Source organism: Staurois parvus, unplaced genomic scaffold, assembly GCF_062004578.1.
Source record: "Staurois parvus isolate SC_StPar_1 unplaced genomic scaffold, SC_StPar_1.0 ptg000020l, whole genome shotgun sequence".
In the NCBI taxonomy this organism is placed as follows: Eukaryota; Metazoa; Chordata; class Amphibia; order Anura; family Ranidae; genus Staurois; species Staurois parvus.
Genome location: NW_028317816.1, coordinates 1721287 through 1741942, shown reverse-complemented (window position 1 = coordinate 1741942; position 20656 = coordinate 1721287). Strand labels below are relative to the sequence as shown.

General features: G+C 41.9%; 1 protein-coding gene across 2 annotated transcripts in view; it reads left to right on the top strand.

The window, feature by feature from the left end:
• Positions 1-20656, top strand: part of ELMO1 (engulfment and cell motility 1) — a 533930-nt gene that overhangs the window by 150028 nt on the left and 363246 nt on the right. For both annotated transcript variants that reach the window (XM_089687036.1, XM_089687028.1), the window contains exons 5-6: positions 14695-14745; positions 18940-19109. In XM_089687036.1, the coding sequence (XP_089543162.1) occupies positions 14695-14745; positions 18940-19109 (221 nt within the window). The remainder of the gene's footprint in view (positions 1-14694; positions 14746-18939; positions 19110-20656) is intronic.

Sequence of the window (20656 nt, the reverse complement as noted above, 5' to 3'; positions counted from 1 at the left end):
ATTGAAGGAAAATCTTTCAATTACAACACTTTTTCTATTGACAACTGTTTAAGAGGAAGTTTGGAGAGATCTATTGCCAAATTATGGTTACAGTTATAATGTGGGGTTTTGGTTTAAGCTCATCTAGTCCCAAAACCACTCACCTTACTAAAACCACTGTTAGTAAGGCAGAGGATGGTGACAGTTACCAGTGAAGAGGATGGTGACAGTTAGTAATTAAGAGAATGATGACAGTTAGCAGTGCAGTGGATGGTGACAGTTAGCAGTGCAGAAGATGCTGGCGGTTAGCAGTGCGGAAGATGCTGGCGGTTAGCAGTGCAGAGGATGCTGACAGTTGGCAGTGCAGAGGATGCTGACAGTTGGCAGTGCAGAGGATGCTGACAGTTGGCAGTGCAGAGGATGCTGACAGTTGGCAGTGCAGTGGATGCTGACAGTTGGCAGTGCAGTGGATGCTGACAGTTGGCAGTGCAGTGGATGCTGACAGTTGGCAGTGCGGAGGATGCTGACAGTTGGCAGTGCGGAGGATGCTGACAGTTGGCAGTGCGGAGGATGCTGACAGTTGGCAGTGCGGAGGATGCTGACAGTTGGCAGTGCGGAGGATGCTGACAGTTGGCAGTGCGGAGGATGCTGACAGTTGGCAGTGCGGAGGATGCTGACAGTTGGCAGTGCGGAGAATGCTGACAGTTGGCAGTGTGGAGGATGCTGACAGTTGGCAGTGCGGAGGATGCTGACAGTTGGCAGTGCGGAGGATGCTTACAGTTAGCAGTGCAGTGGATGGTGACAGTTAGCAGTGCAGTGGATGGTGACAGCAGTGCAGTGGATGGTGACAGTTAGCAATGCAGTGGATGGTGACAGTTGGCAGTGCAGTGGATGCTGACAGTTGGCAGTGCAGTGGATGCTGACAGTTGGCAGTGCAGTGGATGCTGACAGTTGGCAGTGCAGTGGATGGTGACAGCAGTGCAGTGGATGGTGACAGCAGTGCAGTGGATGGTGACAGCAGTGCAGTGGATGGTGACAGCAGTGCAGTGGATGGTGACAGTTAGCAGTGCAGTGGATGGTGATAGCAGTGCAGAGGATAATGACAGCAGTGCAGTGGATGGTGACAGTTTGCAGTGCAGTGGATGGTGACAGTTTGCAGTGCAGTGGATGGTGACAGTTTGCAGTGCAGTGGATGGTGACAGTTTGCAGTGCAGTGGATGGTGACAGTTTGCAGTGCAGTGGATGGTGACAGTTTGCAGTGCAGTGGATGGTGACAGTTTGCAGTGCAGAGGATGGTGACAGTTTGTAGTGCAGTGGATGGTGACAGTTAGCAGTTCAGTGGATGGTGACAGTAAGGCAGAGGATGGTGACAGTAAGGCAGAGGATGGTGACAGTTTGCAGTGCAGAAGATGCTGACAATTTGCAGTGCAGAGGATGCTGACAGTTTGCAGTGCAGAGGATGCTGACAGTGTAGAGGATGGTGACAGTTAGCAGTGCAGTGCATGGTGACAGTTTGCAGTGCAGAGGATGGTGACAGTGTAGAGGATGGTGACAGTGTAGAGGATGGTGACAGTTAGTGCAGTGGATGGTGACAGTTAGTGCAGTGGATGGTGACAGTAAGGCAGTGGATGGTGGAAATAGTGCAGAGGATGGTGACAGCAGTCCGTAGAGCAGTGATGTGTGTACAGGAGCTCACAGGAGAGCAGAAACTTTGCTCACACGCACAAATGGGATGCGCCAGTGACACGCTATGCTTTCTGGTGCGCTGATCCCTGCAGGCCCTCCTCTTTCATGCATCCCATGTCATGTCACACACAAGTGCCTATGATGGATACAAGAGCAGGGCCGACTGAGATCAGTACAGCATACCTGGGAGTTCCTTGCCTGCATCACTCTGCAGTGTGGGAGGAGCACTCCGGGGGTTGGCAAAGCAGGATCAGCAATCTACCTGTCACCTGCTGGAGAAAATTGGATCATGCTTTATTGGGAGGTTTTTTACTTTCCTCTTGCTCAACTGTGGGTATTGGATAGTGTATATGGAGCTTTTTTATTTGTGTGTGGTTTTTTTGTTTTCTCTGTTGGCTGAACTGAATGGACTAGATTAGCTATGTAATGCCAACTATGTAACTACAATATGTAGCTATGTATTCCATCGGGGAGTGGACAAGGGCACTAGGGAAACAAACAGATGTATAATTTAAAGCGGCTGCAAAGGCTCAAGGTTTTTTACCTTCATGCTTTCTATGCATGAAGGTAAAAAACCTTCTTCTGCGTGCACCAGCCCCCCCCCCCCCAATACTTACCTGAGCCCCATCGCGATCCAGTGCTCGAGAGCCTTTGTTGTATGGGGACTCTTCCTCCTCATTGGCTGTCAATCACAACCAGTGAGCCAATGAGGTGAGAGAGGGGTTGGGACTGAGCCATGGCTCTGTGTGAATGGACACGCAGAGCAGAGTCGCTTGCCCTGGTGGCATTATTATATCCTGGCCAGTAGAATGGATTTACGCTCAATGTTATATGTGCGTACAAACGCAACATTAGAAGCATTTTTTGTGCCAATTTCTAACAGAAAAAAAATCCAGCATATTTGGAGCATATATTCATATGCCTGTATGCATGAGGCCTTAGATACAGTGGCCACATTAGTTTTCCTCGTCTAGGCTTTTTTTCCCTTTTATTCACCTAGTGATCTAGCCAGTAAGTCTGTTACTTTCCTTTAGCTGACACAGTTGTGCCGCAAAAGTGGCAGTTAGAGGGTTGAGACAATTCATTTAACATTGATAGGGTTGCTTACAACAGTCAGATTCTATTCAGTTATGTAAAACCTTTACCCAATGGGGGGAAAAAACTGCCCTGTCCTCAGAGTAACAATGCTGCTGTTCAAAGGTGTCTCTGTTGCTCCCCTACCCAGAGTGGGGACACCCTTAAAAAATTAAAGGGAAAAAAACAAAAATTAAGGCAGCCATGGCATTTAAGGTTTGGTAAGCTGCAGTATACTATGTTTTTGTTTCTGGGTTTAATACTACATTAAGAAACCAAAGGGGAGTTTGCAGGAAGGTAGTCAAGTTCTAACCATAAAAATTGCTGAGTTTTTGCTAAAAGTGTCCTCTACATGTTTTTTTTCTTTATATTCTGAATGGCCCAGGCTTGCAACAAGTTTTCTTTAATTGCATTTTGTTGCTGCCTTTTTGTGTTATGTTTGTACAGTGAGTTTGATGTTTTTCTCAACTCAGATTAAACTGTGAAATATATTTTTCCAGACAGATGAATGAATAATTGTGTTCAAGGCAAACATAGGAAAAAGGAACTTGCGGTCTGCTCTGGTTAGAAAATTTGTTTTTCCTCAGATAATGACAGCTGTAGCGTCATCGTTCTCTAACATCTATAATTCAGTTAGACTCTACTGATCTGTTATATTTGTTTTACCCAGAAATTAAGCTGCATAAAGGGTATTTAGCTCATTTGCACCAGACTCATTTGAAGGCGATTTATATTTTCAAATTACAAGCCTTTATTAAAGTGGAGTCTATCACTTCACTCACTTATTTAGTGCATCACTAAGTAAATTTGTTACAAGCCTGGCAACTGAAAATGTGTAAAGAAGAGATTACCTTCAAAGAAAAAAATGGCCAAAGCTCATGTGGGTCACATATGGGTCTCATGTGGGTCACAAGAGTGCACTTAATTGTGCTCGTCTGTGATCCAGAATCAGCTGGCTAAAATCTTCTGTTGGCTGACATCACAAAGCCGTTACAAAATCTGGAGGGACCCTGACAATAATGTTGGGATCCACCCAGATGCCTAATAGACGGCTAGCTAAGCCTCTCAGCACGCTGCTGAGTGTCTGGGCCAGCTGCTCCCGCTTCCTCTCCTGCCCTTTCAGACTAATCTAAAAGTAGATTAGTCTGTCAGATCAGTAAAACAATACGCAAGAGTGAACTGAGAAAAAGAGCCTTGAACTCACCATTCTGGCTAAAAATGAGAATGCAGTATGTTAATATACAATATTGCCTGTTTACGCGACTAAACAAATATGTACTGTATTTTATAAAAGTTTAAAGTGATACTAAACCCAGGACCCTACATTCGCTATATCTGGTCCCCCATAGTACACAGAACATGGAAGTCCAATTATTTTCGTAAATATAAACTGCTAAATACCTTTTCTCATCAGCAGTTAGAGCAGTCTTGTGACTTCAGCAGAACACTGGTTAAAGCTTGTAGTAGGAGTTTTCTTTCTTTTCCAGGAGGATGCAAAACCCCTGACCCTCTGTCTGGACAGTGCTGATTGGCCCTGTGCTGATCACATGCACTCTCCCAACAAAAAAAAAAAAAAACCTCTAGCAATACACACTAAACTGAGCATGTGCATGTGGCTATTGGTTCAGCCTGTCTTATCAGGTGGACATCTGAACAAGAGGAGGGGCAGAGAAAACAGGATCAAACAGCCTTTTTACACAATGCAGATGATTAACCCCTTAGGTTCCACAGTGAGTATAACAAGCATGCTTTACTGAATATACAGACTGATTTTACTGTTGTGGGTTTAGTAACACTTTTTTAATTTTTAGTCTTCGCAATGATAGAAAAATACAAAACTTTACGAGTTGCTTTCGTATACACATTCTGATTGCAGATAGAGCTGCTTTAGCAAGCTCATGAAAACAAGCTGCAGCTTCTTTGTTGTCTACCATCATAGACACTTTAAATATACATGTACTTTTGAATAACTGTTTGCCCACATACAAGGCTCAGGACACAAGTTTCAAAACGATTGGGCCTTTTGGCTTGCAGACAGACAATTTATTGTTATGTATTGAAGTCATATAAAGAGCATGGTCTACACCCTTTAAACTCTTGGTGCCTTTATCCTAGAGCAGTGTTCTCCAAACTGCAACGCGGGGGCCTGATGCATCTCTTTGCTTGCCTTTATCCGGCCCTTGGGGCATTATTCTTCCCACTGACATTAAAAATAGGGCATAATTCCTGCTACTGACACTAACAGTGGGGCACAATTTCTCTCACTGACACAAATGGTAGAGCACTAATCCTCCCACTGACACCAATGATGGGGCACTATTCCTCCCACTGACACCAATGATGGGGCACTATTTCTCTCACTGACACCATCGATTGGGCACTATTCCTCCCACTGACACAAATGATGGGGCACTATTCCTCTCATAGACACCAATAATGGGACGCTATTCCTCCTACTGACACCAATAATGGGACACTATTCCTCCTACTGACACCAGTGATGGGGCACTATTCCTCCTACTGACACCAATGATGGGGCACTATTTCTCTCACGACACCAATGATGGGGCACTATTTCTCTCATGACACCAATGATGGGGCACTGTTTCTCTCACGACACCAATGATGGGGCACTATTCCTCTCACTGACACCAATGATGGAGCACTATTCCTCCGACTGACACCAACGATTGGGCACTATTCCTCCCACTGACACTAATGATGGGATACTATTCCTCTTATGGACACCAATAATGGGACACTATTCCTCCTACTGACACCAATGATGGGGTGCTATTCCTCTTACTGACACCAATGATGGGGCACTATTTCTGTCACGACACCACTGATGGGGCACTATTCTTCTCATGGGCACCATTGATGGGACAATTTTCCTCGATGTGGCACTATTCCTCCCACTGACACCAATGATGGGGCACTATTCCTCCTACTGACACCAATGATGTAGAACTATTTCTCTCATGACACCAATGATGGGGCACTATTTCTCTCACGACACCAATGATGGGGCACTATTTCTCTCACGACACCAATGATGGGGCACTATTTCTCTCACGACACCAATGATGGGGCACTATTTCTCTCATGACACCAATGATGGTGCACAATGTTTCTCATTACACCAATGATGGGGCACTATTCCTCTCACAGACACCAACGATGGGGCATTGTTTCTGATGCTAGCACATTTTCTTCTACTGGCCACAGTTTGGCCCCTTTGATGGCTAAAGAGTAATAAACTGGCCCTTTGTTTAGAAAGTTTGGAGACCCCTGTTCTAGAGAATCCAAAGATTTTGATACATTTACGACCAATTACTTAAGTTGAGACCTCTACATAGTTATGTTTCCCCTTTATCCCTTGTATCCTCATACCCTTTACCTTTTCCCCCACCACCCTCTTATCTCTTTTCTTCTTCCTTCCCTACTTTCCCAGTTCTATTTTTTGGACAAATTTGTACTCCCTAAAGTGTTACTGAACCCAGCCGTAAAATCAGTATGTATATGCAGTAAAGCATGCTTGTTATACTCTCTCTGGAACCTAAGGGGTTAATCCTCATTGTGTAAAAAGGATGTTGTTTGATCCTGTCTTCCCTGATCCTTCCTTTCTACTGTCCCCAATCTATCTGCTGATAGAACAAAGCCATGGGGACAAGCTTTACATGCACGGTTTGGTATATATTGCTAGAGAGTTATATTTTTCTTTGAGATGGTGCATGTGATATGCACAGGGCCAAGTCCAGACAGAGGGTCAGGGGTTATGCAGCCTCAAAGTACAGTCAGAAAACTCTTCCTACAAGCTTTAAAGCAGAGTTCCACCCAAAAGGGGAAGTTCCGCTTTAATGCTTTGTCCACTGCTCCCCATTGAGGATTGGCACCTTTGAGGAGCTGATACCCGAATTTGACAGGTACCCGCTCCCACTTCCGCTGCGATTGCCTAGGCTTTTGGAAGCGGAAGTTTCCCTCCCCGTAGTCTTCTGGGACATCTGACAGGTCCCAGAAGACTACAGGGCCATTCACAAAGCGCAGTGCTTCTCGCGCATGTACAGTGGGTACCCAGCTGTGAAGCCACAAGCTGTCACAGCCGGGTGCCCACACTAAAGATGCCGGTGCCAGGGAGAGAAGACGGCCAGTGAAACCAGCCATGGTGAGGACACCACAGGACCAAGGAACAGGTAAGTGACTGTATTTTGAAAGTCAGCAGCTACAGTTTTTGACTGATGTGAGGTGTGAGTCTGTCATTCAAGCCAAACCCAAAGTAACCTACAGACGAGCCAGAAACATCAAAACCAAAATAGCCCCCTCCTCAATCTCTGCCCCTCTTTCTTAAACATCAAGGGCATGTTCCAATCCTAGATGTCTCACCTGTAAACATGTTACTCACGATTAAAAAGAATTCCACGCAAAAGGGAAGAACTATCCTTAAGGAGTCAATCCTTAGGGACACGTGACGTCAGACGCATCGACGTTGACCGGAAGTGCGATCGCGGCCATCTTGGAAGTGGGAACATGCGGTTATTGTTTCCCTGAACCTGTCCATGTGTGTACTTCATGTGAGGAGGAGCTGTTACCACTGGAATTTTTATGTGAGTTACCAATAAAGAAGAATACCTTTTATACTGTGACTGGTTTTCTGGAGGAAAGTGGAGGAAGTGGCCCTAGTCTTTGGAGAAAATTGATGTGAGGAGAAAGTAACCCAGAGTGGTATTCTGCCCTGCTGTTTCTGCTATAGGGTAATTACCCATCCATATAAGAGTTTGGAGAGTGATGATCTGGGCTTTTTGGCTATCACTGTTTTATATATATAGGGTGTGGTGTTATACACTGGCAGTGTTATTTGTGGAGTGGTTTTCACACATTGCACCTGATATCTTATGTGAATGTGTTTTCACCTATATTGACATTCCCTTATTTGTATGTGTTTAGATACTCGTTTAGAGTATACACATTTCTATATTTATTTACATATTTTGCATGCTGCACAGTGAGTGGCACGTGTGTTATATTATTTAAGGTATGACACTATGTCGAGTTTTTTTCTTTTTTGAGGTGTATGAACATCAGGATTTGCGGGTATTAAGAAGGTTTTGGTGATGAAAGAAGAAGAAAAAGTTTAAATTCTCACTTTACACTAGTGGGGATTATTTTTTTGTTATATATTTTTTGATTTTTTGACTGTATATTTTGATTTTTTTGGACACGGTGGGATTTTGGACATATTTTTAATGTTTTGTGCTGGTGTTATTTTATTTTAATTTTTATTTATTTTTTCAAAGAAAAGTCACATTTATATTGTCTAGTTGGCCTTCAAGGATGAAGGTAGATTACTTTTCTGGGATAATACAGGGTTAAGTGTTGTTATATAGAATTATATCCTTAAGGAGTGATTGTGAAGAGTGAGACATTTTTCTTTGGGAAGATGCAACTTAAAAAACTGACACTGTCAAATTTTTCTTCGGCCTCATGTGTTCGCGAAGTCTAAACACATTTTTACAAACAAATTCAGAAAAAAATCAACATTTTTAAGTAAGTTTGTGATTTTGTGCTGGACTGCATTCATAATCGTCTTGGGCTGCATACAGCTGTTTGGAGAAAACAAGGTTTCAAAACAAAATTAATGTACTAGGTACTGTCCTTAATAAAGATTTATAGTAAAAAAATCTTCTAGTAAAATACAAAATCACTCTGAATTTTCCTTTAATAATTCATTGTTTCAGTTTTCACTAAGCCTTTTTACAGACATTAGGTGGGGATTGGTTGTACATGTTTTTTAATGGGAAGTCATTCTACAGACATGCAAGATTTATGAAGGATTGTATTAGATGAGCTTGGATGTTTGTTCCCATGAAGACAGGAGCGCTACATGCACCAAATGACTCAAAAAATCAAAAGCCATTGGCTAGGCTCAGCTGGAGAATCAAGGTCATGGAGGGGATTCAACCATAAAGGGCTAGATTGGGTGTGAACATTTTGTAATTTACAGTATAATTCTTTGCTGCACAACCTGCCTATTATAAAACTACCTAGTATAGGTCTCTTTGTATCTGGTCTTGTGGTTTCCTTTTTAAGTTTTAGAGCTGCAATCACGTTTCAGAACGTTTATAATTAAACCTAATTGGGTTTTGTACTAATGGGTATTGATGTTCGTCTTGAGATTTATGGTAAATTATGCAAGATCTGTCAAGTTATGAATCCATTTAGCATAGCTTCAACAATAGTTAAGCTATATGTGATTTAGCAATACTATATGTTCACTGATATGAGTGAATTCATTTACCATTATCAAAAGCAGATGTTTTAAATCAATTCTGCATTGGAGAAAAATTCTTTTTTAGAGTGACCATGTAGTGAGGGAAAAAAGCCTGACACTACATAGCCATCATGCTGCTTTTACCTCTACCCTGTCAATGGTACCTCATCCCATCCCACCAATGCGGCATCCTTGGCCACCTCCTCTATCGGTTGGAGCTTCTTGTCATGCTAGCTTGTGCAACTTTTATACATTTTGAGGATACTTTTTGAACTTGCTGGTAGCAACCGGGTGGATTTAATTTTTATATCTCTGGGAAAATGACACAAGAATAACTGTCTGCTATGGCCAAACATGTTCCTCTCTACATTATGTTTTTTATGCTTTATTTTCTCCAACTCTGTTTTATAGTGTGTGTTGCTGTTAAAGACAGTGTTGATTTTTCATTTGTATGAATAGTCAGGTTAGCTCTTCTAGATTGTTCACGATTGAGTTCATGTATTTAAATATTGGTACTAAAGCTGGACACACATTACAACCTGATCAGCATATAGGTAATGTGAGTTCCCACCTAAACAACCCATTCTAATTACATTCAATCATGTGGGCTTATGCAGTTGGCAGATTTTGCAGATCTAACAGCCAGTATTATTTCCCCACCGAAACCAGACAAATTCAACCAAGCGTTTCAGTTGGAGTCCTAAATTGTGATTCCAACTGGTGACTTTGCATAGCAAGTTCTTCTACTTATGACCAGCATAGGTTTTGACATTTAACAATTGAAGGAGATGAGGGCAAACTTTTTTGTTTAACATTTTTGAGAATGAGGGTTCTTCTGTGGATCCATAAGTCACTGATATGTGGACTGTGTAGAATACTTTCTCTGGTTGGTGTAAATTGTGTTCAGATCTGACTAGCAAAAATAAAGCTGGACTCTGAAAGTTTGAATCCAATTTGTAGCTGTAGGAAATGAACAGTTCTTAATTCTGACAGATGTGATGCCCAATGCAACAAAAGCAATGTTTAAAGCTCCTCTTGTGGAAACTGTTATCTCATGTCATCTTGCAGGCCAGCATGGTGCAGATTTTTTAAATTGCTTATGTTTAAACCGTTGATTCAGTTGGGTCTTCTGCTGAGTTAATCATATCTCTCATGATAAGAGGGACAGATACCAGCACTCACAAACATCATATGAACTCCTTTGGAACACTGGCATTTAGATGACCTATTCATATACAGTCATGGCCGAAATTGTTGGCACCCTTGATATTTTTCCTGAAAATCAAGTATTTCACACAAAAAAGGTATTGCATTAACACATGTTTTGCTATACACATGTTTATTCCCTTTGTATGTATTGGAACAAATATAAAACAGAGGCAGAAAAGCAAATATGACATAATGTCACACAAAACCCCAAAAATGGGCTGGACAAAAGTATTGGCACCCTTAACTTAATATTTGGTTGCACACCCTTTGGAAAACATAACTGAAATCAGTCGCTTCCTATAACCATCAATAAGCTTCTGACACCTCTCACCCGGAATTTTGGACCACTCTTCCTTTGCAAACAGCTCCAGGTCTCTCTTATTGGAAGGACACCTTTTCCCAACAGCAATTTTAAGATCTCTCCACAGGTGTTCAATGGGATTTAGATCTGGGCTCATTGCTGGCCACTTCAGAACTCTCCAGCGCTTCTTTGCCATCCATTTCTGAGTGCTTTTTGACGTATGTTTGGGGTCATTGTCCTGCTGGAAGACCCAGGATCTTGGACGCAAACCCAGCTTTCTGACACTGGGCCCTACAGTGCGACCCAAAATCCTTTGGTAATCCTCAGATTTCATGATGCCTTGCACACAGTCAAGGCACCCAGTGCCAGAGGCAGCAAAACAACCCCAAAACATCATTGAACCTCCACCATATTTTACCGTAGGTACTGTGTTTTGTTCTTTGTAGGCCTCATTCCGTTTTCGGTAAACAGTAGAATGATGTGCTTTACCGAAAAGCTCTATCTTGGTCTCATCTGTCCACAAGACGTTTTCCCAGAAGGCTTTTGGCTTACTCAAGTACATTTTGGCAAACTGTAGTCTTGCTTTTTTATGTCTCTGTGTCAGCAGTGGGGTCCTCCTGGGTCTCCTGCCATAGCGTTTCATTTCATTTAAATGTCGACGGATAGTTCGCGCTGACACTGATGCTCCCTGAGCCTGCAGGACAGCTTGAATGTCTTTGGAACATGTTTGGGGCTGCTTATCCACCATCCGGACTATTCTGCGTTGCAATCTTTCATCAATTTTCCTCATCCGTCCACGACCAGGGAGATTAGCTACAGTGCCATGGGTTGCAAACTTCTTGATAATGTTGCGCACTGTGGACAAAGGCAAATCTAGTTCTCTGGAGATGGACTTGTAACCTTGAGATTGTTGATATTTTGCCACAATTTTGGTTCTCAGGTCCTCAGACAGTTCTCGTCTCCTCTTTCTGTTGTCCATGCTTAGTGTGGCACAGACAGACACACAATGCAAAGGTTAAGTGAACGTCTCTCCTTTTTATCTGCTTTCAGGTGTGATTTCTATATTGCCCACACCTGTTACTTGCCCCAGGTGAGTTTACAGGAGCATCACATGCTTGTAACATTCTTATTTATCCGCAGTTGTGAAAGGGTGCCAATACTTTTGTCCAGCCCATTTTTGGAGGTTTGTGTGACATTATGTCGAATTTGCTTTCTTTCCTCCCTTTTTTTGTTTTGTCCCAATACACACAAAGGGAATAAACATGTGTATAGCAAAACATGTGTTAATGCAATACGTTTCGTGAGAAATACATGATTTCCTGGAGAAATATCAAGGGTGCCAACAATTTCGGCCATGACTGTATTTATGTACTAGTTCTTAAATTCAGCTACACAATTAAAATTCATTCTGTTGAACTTGAACTAGTGCATGATGAATTCTGATTGTTTGCCATGGGGTCTTACACTTAAGAATGTAAAAATAATACCAAGTTTAGTGTCTTCGGGAAATCTCACAAGTAATTTTAAACATACCAACAAATATCAGTAATTACTTAAACATTTGGCTAAATTACCACTAATTATTTTATCTTCTGGTTTATTTCTCAAATTGGAATTTACGGTATTTTGCTGTGAAAGCCAAACCATTTCATTTCTAACAGGTAGAATTGGTATGATTGTAAAACATAGTTTATGTTCTCTGTTTACAACATTAATTTGTACTGTGCTAGGATCATGTCCCATTTGCAGACAGAAAATGATTGAGCTTGTTAGCATGCTAAATCATTGCTTGTTTTTCTAGCAGAGCTAGTTTGCATTAAATTGATTTTAATGGTCCTTGGTGTCAGCTGTTAGTAGCTTAGAACAGCTAAATATATTAAAACATTCAAGTTCAGGATTGACTTAATGCAGTTATTTCAGGGTAATGTTTTGCACTTTGAGCTTGCCCTGCTTTTATGAGTCCAGCAAGCCTTCCTGAGAAAATTATCTATTACTGAAATGTTAAATATACCTATTATATAAAATTCTCCAGACTTTGCAAATGGCCCACATTTTCAGTGGAATGGGGGGCGCTATCTTGTTTTTTTTATATTTTCAGTTTCTATTTTTAAGTACAGGTTAGAAAATTTTAACTTTACATGTGAATGGATGCTTAATTCTTTTTTTTCCAGTTTTCATGAATCGGCCTCAATGTAATTTTTAATTTCTGTTGTCATTGATATTATTATTATATCACCATCATTAATAACAACAATAATAATAATGAAATAATAATGAAGGTACTGTTAAATACTCCTCCTATGTTACAAATCACAACGTGGTGCCATTTTCCCACCAGACTACTTTTATTATTTTTTACTGTTCTTAGTCTTCTAGATAACACATTAAATATGATGAAAATTTGCAACTGGCTTTGTACCATGTGTCCACTTACATACCCATTTACTGAGCCACAGCATCTTAAAATGGTATCATCTGTGAAATTTAAATCTGGAAGGAGGAGATGGGATGACCATCACCTCACCCCTTCAGTCTCCTCTCGCATTACTAACCTACTAAGTGAGATATCGGCATGGATGTCACGCCACTTCCTCAAACTCAAGTCTTTCCAAAACTGAGCTCTTAGTATTCCCCCCAGCCCGTGCTCCCTCCCCTGACTTCTCCATCATGATCAATAACACAATCATCAGTGCCTCCCCTCATGCCAGGGTACTAGGTGTAATCCTAGACTCCCATCTGTCCTTTCAGCCCCAAATCCAATCACTGTCTAAATCTTGTAGACTTCACCTCCGCAACATCTCCAAGATACGCCCGTTCCTAACCCCGGAAACCACTAAGCAACTTATTCACTCCCTTGTTATCTCTCGCCTTGACTATTGTAACTCCCTCCTCATTGGCCTACCTCATCCCAGGCTATCCCCTCCTTAGTCTATCATGAATGCTGCTGCCAGACTCATCCACCTTACTAACCGTTCTGTATCAGCCACTCCTCTCTGTCAATCCGTCCACTGGCTTCCCATTGCCCAACGGATACAATTCAAAACATTAACAATAACATATAAAGCCATTTATAACTCTGCCCCAAATTACATCACCAATCTTGTCTCCAAATATCACCCAGACCGTACTCTCCGCTCCTTTCACGGCCTCCTGCTCTCTAGCTCCCTTGTCTCCTCCTCCCATGCTCGTCTCCAGGACTTCTCCAGAGCTTTCCCCTTCCTCTGGGATTCTCTACCCCAATTTATCAGTTTATCGCCTACTCTGCTCACTTTTAGGGGATCTCTGAAAACCTATCTCTTCAAGGAATCCTATCCTGCCGTCAGCTAATAATGGAATCTTCTACTCTTCCTACCAGTCCATCCCCCATAGTTACTACCTTTTGTACCACTAGCCCCTCCCTTCTAGATTGTAAGCTCCGAGGAGCAGGGCCCTCCTATCCCTCTTGTATTGAACTGTATTGTTACTGTATTGTCTCCCATTATATTGTAAAGCGCTGAGCAAACTGTTGGCACTATATAAATCCTGTATAATAATAATAATAATAAAGGTTGAAGTATGACTTTTTGACTTGTAGGGACATTCCTTAAAGAGTAAGTTCACCTTTTCCTAAAAAAAGAATAAATGCACATTTTTTGCAGGTAAAAAATGTGCAGTTATTATTTTTGTTGCAGGAGCCTGTAAACCATTGCACCAGCGATCAGCAGATCACTTGTGCCATAGAGGTCGAATGCAGACCTGTCAGTATATCTGCTTGCTTGTACGGGATGTATGGGCAAGCAGATATACAGACCGGAATTAAAAATGAACTACCACGGTGCTCTACCGCGGGCCAGTATATTCATTACATGTTACACCCTGAATATGGGTGTATCATGTAACATGTTATGAAAGGTGAACTTATCCTTTAAATATACACACATCGAAAACAGTGGGTGCAGTGTAAATGTTCATAACTAATTTATTTTTATTTTGCTTTGCATACATTCGACTTGTTAATTTCTTTCATTTGTTCTACTTTCAGTAGGAATTAACCATAGGTTTTACTATAAATGTGTGATTCACATACCAGTTGCTTTGTAATATAGTATCTGATCTTTATTATATATTATTTAGTGTAGTTTGGATAGTTTTTTTATGCATTTCAACTATTTTAATAAGTGCCTTTTTTTTCCCATAGAATCGCAATGAGATCAAGAATGGAGCTATTCTTCGGTTAACCGCTTCGCCAGTAAGTGTTTACATTTTCTTTTTATGTAGGAAATACTCAACACTATCAACTTTAAACAAATAATTTACATGGCATCGCTGACTCCTAAAGTGAATGCAAACCCTAACAATGATCTTTTATTATCTTATTTGCGCTATTTCATCTATTAAATATACAGATGGAATGCATTTTTTTACTATTTTAGATTTTGTTTTCTGACACCTGGTACTAGAGAGTTTTGACAGGTGCCATGTTTGTACTTTTATATAAAATTGTAATAAAAAGAATTTACAAAAAAAATACCAATGAAAGCATTTCTTATGTCTGGTAAGTGCAAAAAAAAAAATTGGTTAATTTTCTCAAAAATTCTGAGCTGTTATGTGTACTGTGCACACTTCCTGTGTTATCTTGTTGGGCCTAATTAATCCTGATAGGTCTTGGCACTACAGAGCAATTAGTCTTTTTGTTGTGGAGAGTAAAGCAGGGGGACAGTTTGAGTAGTGTATCAAAAGAGAACTAGTCAGGACTTAAACCATTCTGTCCACTAAAATGATGTGTGTTCTCAGCCAACAGCAATAATTATTTCTGGCACATCAACAGAGATTTCTGTACTTTAAAAGGGTCTTTAACCGCTAGCCTACAGGGCACTTATACCCCCTTCCTGCCCAGGCCAATTTCCAGCTTTCAGCGCTATCACACTTTTGAATGCAAATTGCGCAGTCATACAACATTGTACCCATATGACATTTTTATAATTTTTTGTGTGACAGATAGAGCTTTATTTTGGTGGTATTTAATCACCTCTGGGTTTTTTATTTTTTCTTAAACAAACCAAAAACCACTGAAAATTTTGAAAAAAAAAAGTTTTTTTCTTAGCTTTTGTTATAAAATTTTGTAAATAAGTGATTTTTCTCCTTCACTGATATACGATAATGAGGCTGCAGTGGTGGGCATTGATAGGCTGCACTGATGGACACTGATGAGGAGGCACTGGTAGGTGGCACTGATGGGCATTGACAGGCATCACTGATGGGCACTGAAAGGCAGCACTGATACATGGCACTGATAGGCAGCACTGATAGGTGGCACTGACTGGCACTGATAGGCGGCACTGACTGGCACTGTTAGGCGGCAATGACTGGCACTGATAAGTGGCACTGATTGGCAGCACTGATAGGTGGCACTGATTGGCATTGATAGGTGGCACTGACTGGCATTGATAGATGGCACTGATTGGCAGCACTGATAGGCGGCACAGATTGGCATTGATAGGTGGCACTGATGGGTGACACTGAAAGGCAGCTCATATGGGCACTGATATGTGGCATTGATGTGCACTGGTAGGAACTGATGTGGCACTGATGGGCACTGACACAAGGCACTGATGGACACTGACAGGTGGCACTGCTGGGGCTACACTGCTCATCAGGACACACTGATCATCAGTGCTCTGATGATCAGTGTACATGTCCCCTCCGCGGAAAGCCGATTACTGGCTCTCCAATAACCGGCATTTCCCTGTTTACATGTGATCAGCTTTTATTGGACACAGCTGATCACATGACCGAACCGACATCTTTGGCTCTTTCCGTGATCGGTGATCCGCTGTGTCCGATTGCCGCGCTGGGCGCTCCCTGAGCCACGCATGTGCGGTGAGAATGGGAGGACATCATATGACGTCCTCCCAGAATGAGAGAACCACCTTGCGCCCGTCATTGGACTATATGGCGGGCGGGAGGTGGTTAAAAAGATACACCATGAGCAAATCTGCATATATTTCGGAGATGTAATGCATAGGTTTTTTTGCCATAACATACACTTTTTTTTTAAAGGTGTTTTATTTTTGCCTTGTAAACTTCAATTCACTATGAAATAGACTAATAAAAGTAACCCAAACACAAAATACAAATCAGGTTGCAAACACTGAAAGACATGCACTCACACACACACTACAGACCTACATCGGGCCAACACCTTACACCATATCAGATGGCACAGTAGGCACAGAATAATAGAGTAGCGATTAATATCACATACCTTGCTGCCGAAGAGGCACGGAGGAAGAAGTTTAGTGGCACAGGCACTCGTAACCTTAACCACTTGCCTACCGGGCACTTATACCCCCTTCCTTACCAGGCCAATTTTCAGCTTTCAGCGCTGCCGCATTTTGATTGACAATTGCGCGGTCATGCAACATTGTACCCATATGAAATTTTGATCATTTTTTTCTCACAAATAGAGCTTTCTTTTGGTGGTATTTAATCGCCACTGGGCGCTTTACTTTTTGCGCTATAAATAAAAAAAGTGCAAAAAATTTGAAAAAAAAAAAAAGTTTATTTGTTTCTTTTATAAAATTTTTCAAACAGGTATTTTTTCTCCTTCACTGATGTGCGTTGATGAGGCAGCACTGATGGGCACTGATAGGCGGCACTGATGGGCACTGATAGGCAGCACTAAAGGGCACTGATAGGCAGTACTAATGAGGTGGCAAGGATAGGCGGCACTGATAGACAGCACTAATTAGGGGTCACGGATAGGCGGCACTGATATGCAGCACTGATAGGCGGCACTGATAGGTGACACTGATTATGGGTACTGATAGACGGCACTGACTGGCATCACTGCTGGGCACTGACTGGCGGCACTGACTGGCACAACCCCTGGGCACTGACTGGTGGCACTGACTGGCAGCACTGCTGGGCTGCACTGGTGGGTGGCACTGGTGGGCAGCACTGGTGGGTGGGCACAGGTGGGTGGCACTGGTGGGCACAGGTGGGTGGCACTGGTGGGCACAGGTGGGTGGGCACAGGTGGGTGGCACTGCTGGGCACATGTAGGTGGCACTTCTGGGCACAGGTAGGTGGCACTGCAGAGTGGCACAGGTGGGTGCAATGCTGGGCACGGGTGGGCGGAGCTAGTGGGCGCACTGCTGGGCGGAACTTGCGGGTGCCACTGCTGGGCACCGATCATCAGGGCACTGATCATCAGTGCCCTGATGATCGGTGCCGATCCCCGCTCTGACAGCTGCCGGTTCTCGGCAGTACTTTCCTCATGATCTGACAGCGTGAGGAAAGTGCAGCCGAGAACCGGCACTTGCATTTCCCTGTGATCAGCGTGTCATTGGACACCGCTGATCACGTGGTAAAAGGCCGCTGTGATTGGCCTTTTACCACATCTCGTGATCAGCTGTGTCCGTAGGACACAGCGATCACGGAGGTCGCCGGGTGCGCGCCCCAGGAGAGCGCGTTCTGGGAGGACGTCATATGACGTCCACCCAGAACTGGCCGGCCGCGGTGAAGCCGTCATTCGGCTATGCGCGGTCGGCAAGAGGTTAAAAGACCGGGCTTTGCAAAGAAAGCTTGTACTTGGGGGAGCCTTCATACTCTAAAACCAAAAACATTCTGATAGTGGCAAGCCAAGGGTTCTTCCTGGAGCAAGATTGATTTGTGAACATAAAAACAAAGCAATCTGATTGGAATTTTGCCAGCAAGGTGAAAGGTTCGTAAATGCCTAGCAGTAACACTTCTGAATTCTTGGGGATAACCATGTCCAGTTTACATTGTAGGATGGAATGAATGTGAATTCAGTAATTTGGGATCCAATGACATGCCGAAAAGATATGAAATAAATCCAACAAGTTCAGCCAAACATCACAGATAGCGTTCATTATTGTAAAATCTCATGCCTTAAAGTTTGAGGTGTGTAATAAAGAATATGTATATATTTTAATTGGGTTAGTTTATCCATGGTGCTGAAAATTTCAGAAAACCATGTTCAGGTCACCTCAAAACACACATTTGGCTGCTTTCACCTTTGTCTTTCTGCATGAGCACCACCTAGGAAGTTTCAATATGTTCTCCATATGTAAACAAAACTTCCAAAACCCGAGTTGCGCACCCTCCCCTCCACTGGCTTCATGGTATAGCGAATTGCACTGTGTGGCAAAACCTAAAGCTGGCCAGACACCAGTCGATTTTTGAATGAATTTTCATATGAAAGTTGTCAACAGTATATTTTTGACATGATAAATGTTTAACTGTAACTGCACCTATAAACCAGGGGACATAAATGTCTATACTTGTTCACCAGGAAATTCACACCAAAAAATATTTTTTTTTTTGTTCAAATGTTAAGTGTCACAAAAGTGTTAATTGTAAATGTTATCAATCTGTTAGGTATCTGCACTCACTCACTTTCTAATATTTTTCATATTAAGACTCACACTGCGCAGCAGCTCAATGACAGAGTCCAGTCTTCCAGCATGGACGTCAAACTTGAAGCACTAAAAGATTTGGCTAAATTTTCAAGGGATATTACATTTGCACAAGAATTCATAAACCTGGATGGCATCTACCTCCTTACTCAGATGGTGGAAAGTGGCACAGAGTAAGTTATCCATATTCATCCTGCTAGAATTATACTAAGTGTTTTGTGGTGAATTATATCATATGGTGGCTTTTCCTTCTGCCTATTCCACTTTTGAATCCTGTGTCTTATCTAGAGATGGGAAGGCCTGGGAAAAATTAGGGAAAAGTGTTTTTTTTTTTCTTTTTAAAGCTGTATTGTTTATTTCCGGGGAAAAAAAAAGTGTGAAATACATTCTTTTACAATAATAAATAATAGATCTGTGACATGGTATTCAAACTATATAACATGACGACTTTAATGAAAGATTTCTGAGACTTTATGTAAAGTCTTAAAGCGGTAGTAAACTCAAGATTTCTACTTTCCTCCCTTGAAATTGTTAAACAATGTACATGGTGTTGTCTTTTGAATGTGTCTAACCTGTTCCGCTCTGAAGAAATCGAGCGATATTCAATCCAGTGACATCATTGGCACATGTGGATTATAGCCGCAATTCATGGCATACTCTGTGTGCTGTCAGTCCTTTTCGTAGTATGCCATGCCCAAGTCATCCACTCCCAACAGAAATTCCAATCCCGTGAGAGTACATCCCCACACCATATAACTTGGCTAATTCATCTTGCGCATGCATCAGATTATTGCCTCCATTATAGAGAGGGGGAGTAAGTGGATGCAGAAGAGGAGACCCAAGATGGCGCAGGCTTCGGCTTAGATATGCAAAAATGAAAGTAAGGCAAAACATACTTATATTACAAGATTTGTAAGCAAAGAATATAGTGACTTTCCGTTTCATCACTGGCGTTCTTTCTTTCAGGTGTTGTCGCCTGAGTTTATTACTGCTTTAATTTATTATAAGTTATTTCAGCTAAAGAGAAGAAATTCCTAGAATTAAATTCAAGTAACACTGTGCTTCTCAATGCGGACAAGAGAAATATGCACTTCTGCCACTAGGGGGCACTGCATGGGGAAAGGCTCCAGTTTAGTTTTCCTACAGTTGGGCAAACTGTACCTCCTATAGTTGGGTGATTGTTGGGATACTGCAGATGATAGTTTCTGTTTCCACAGGCCTTAATTGACAGATAAGAAGGTAAATTTGTCTGACAAATTAGTTTATCTTTTTTTTTTTTACCTTTTAAATGATTTATTAATGTTCTTCACCATCACAGCATAATGTTTACCCATAGTCTGGTTAGTAAATTGGTGTTTCTTTTCCTCTCTCAGTAAAACGGTGAAACCAACATCTAGTGTTTGGAAACATTTTACAGTGCAATTTTGCAAATATTGTGAGAAACAATATTCTTTTCCAAATGCTACAAGGATGACAAAACACATTCTAGCATGCCAGAGGTACCATGAAGACATTAAAAATACTTTATGGAATGAAACGATAAGGACCATAATTAAAGTGCAACTAGCTTTTCTCTCCAGAGTTCTCATTCCAGAAGCACTCTTCTGCTTCTGAATCATCACAAAGTGTTTATTCACCAGCAGCATCTTCAAGGAAAGAAAATTTGCAAACCACGGCCTCCCATAAATACACAATACCTTCATTTATAGATAAAATGACA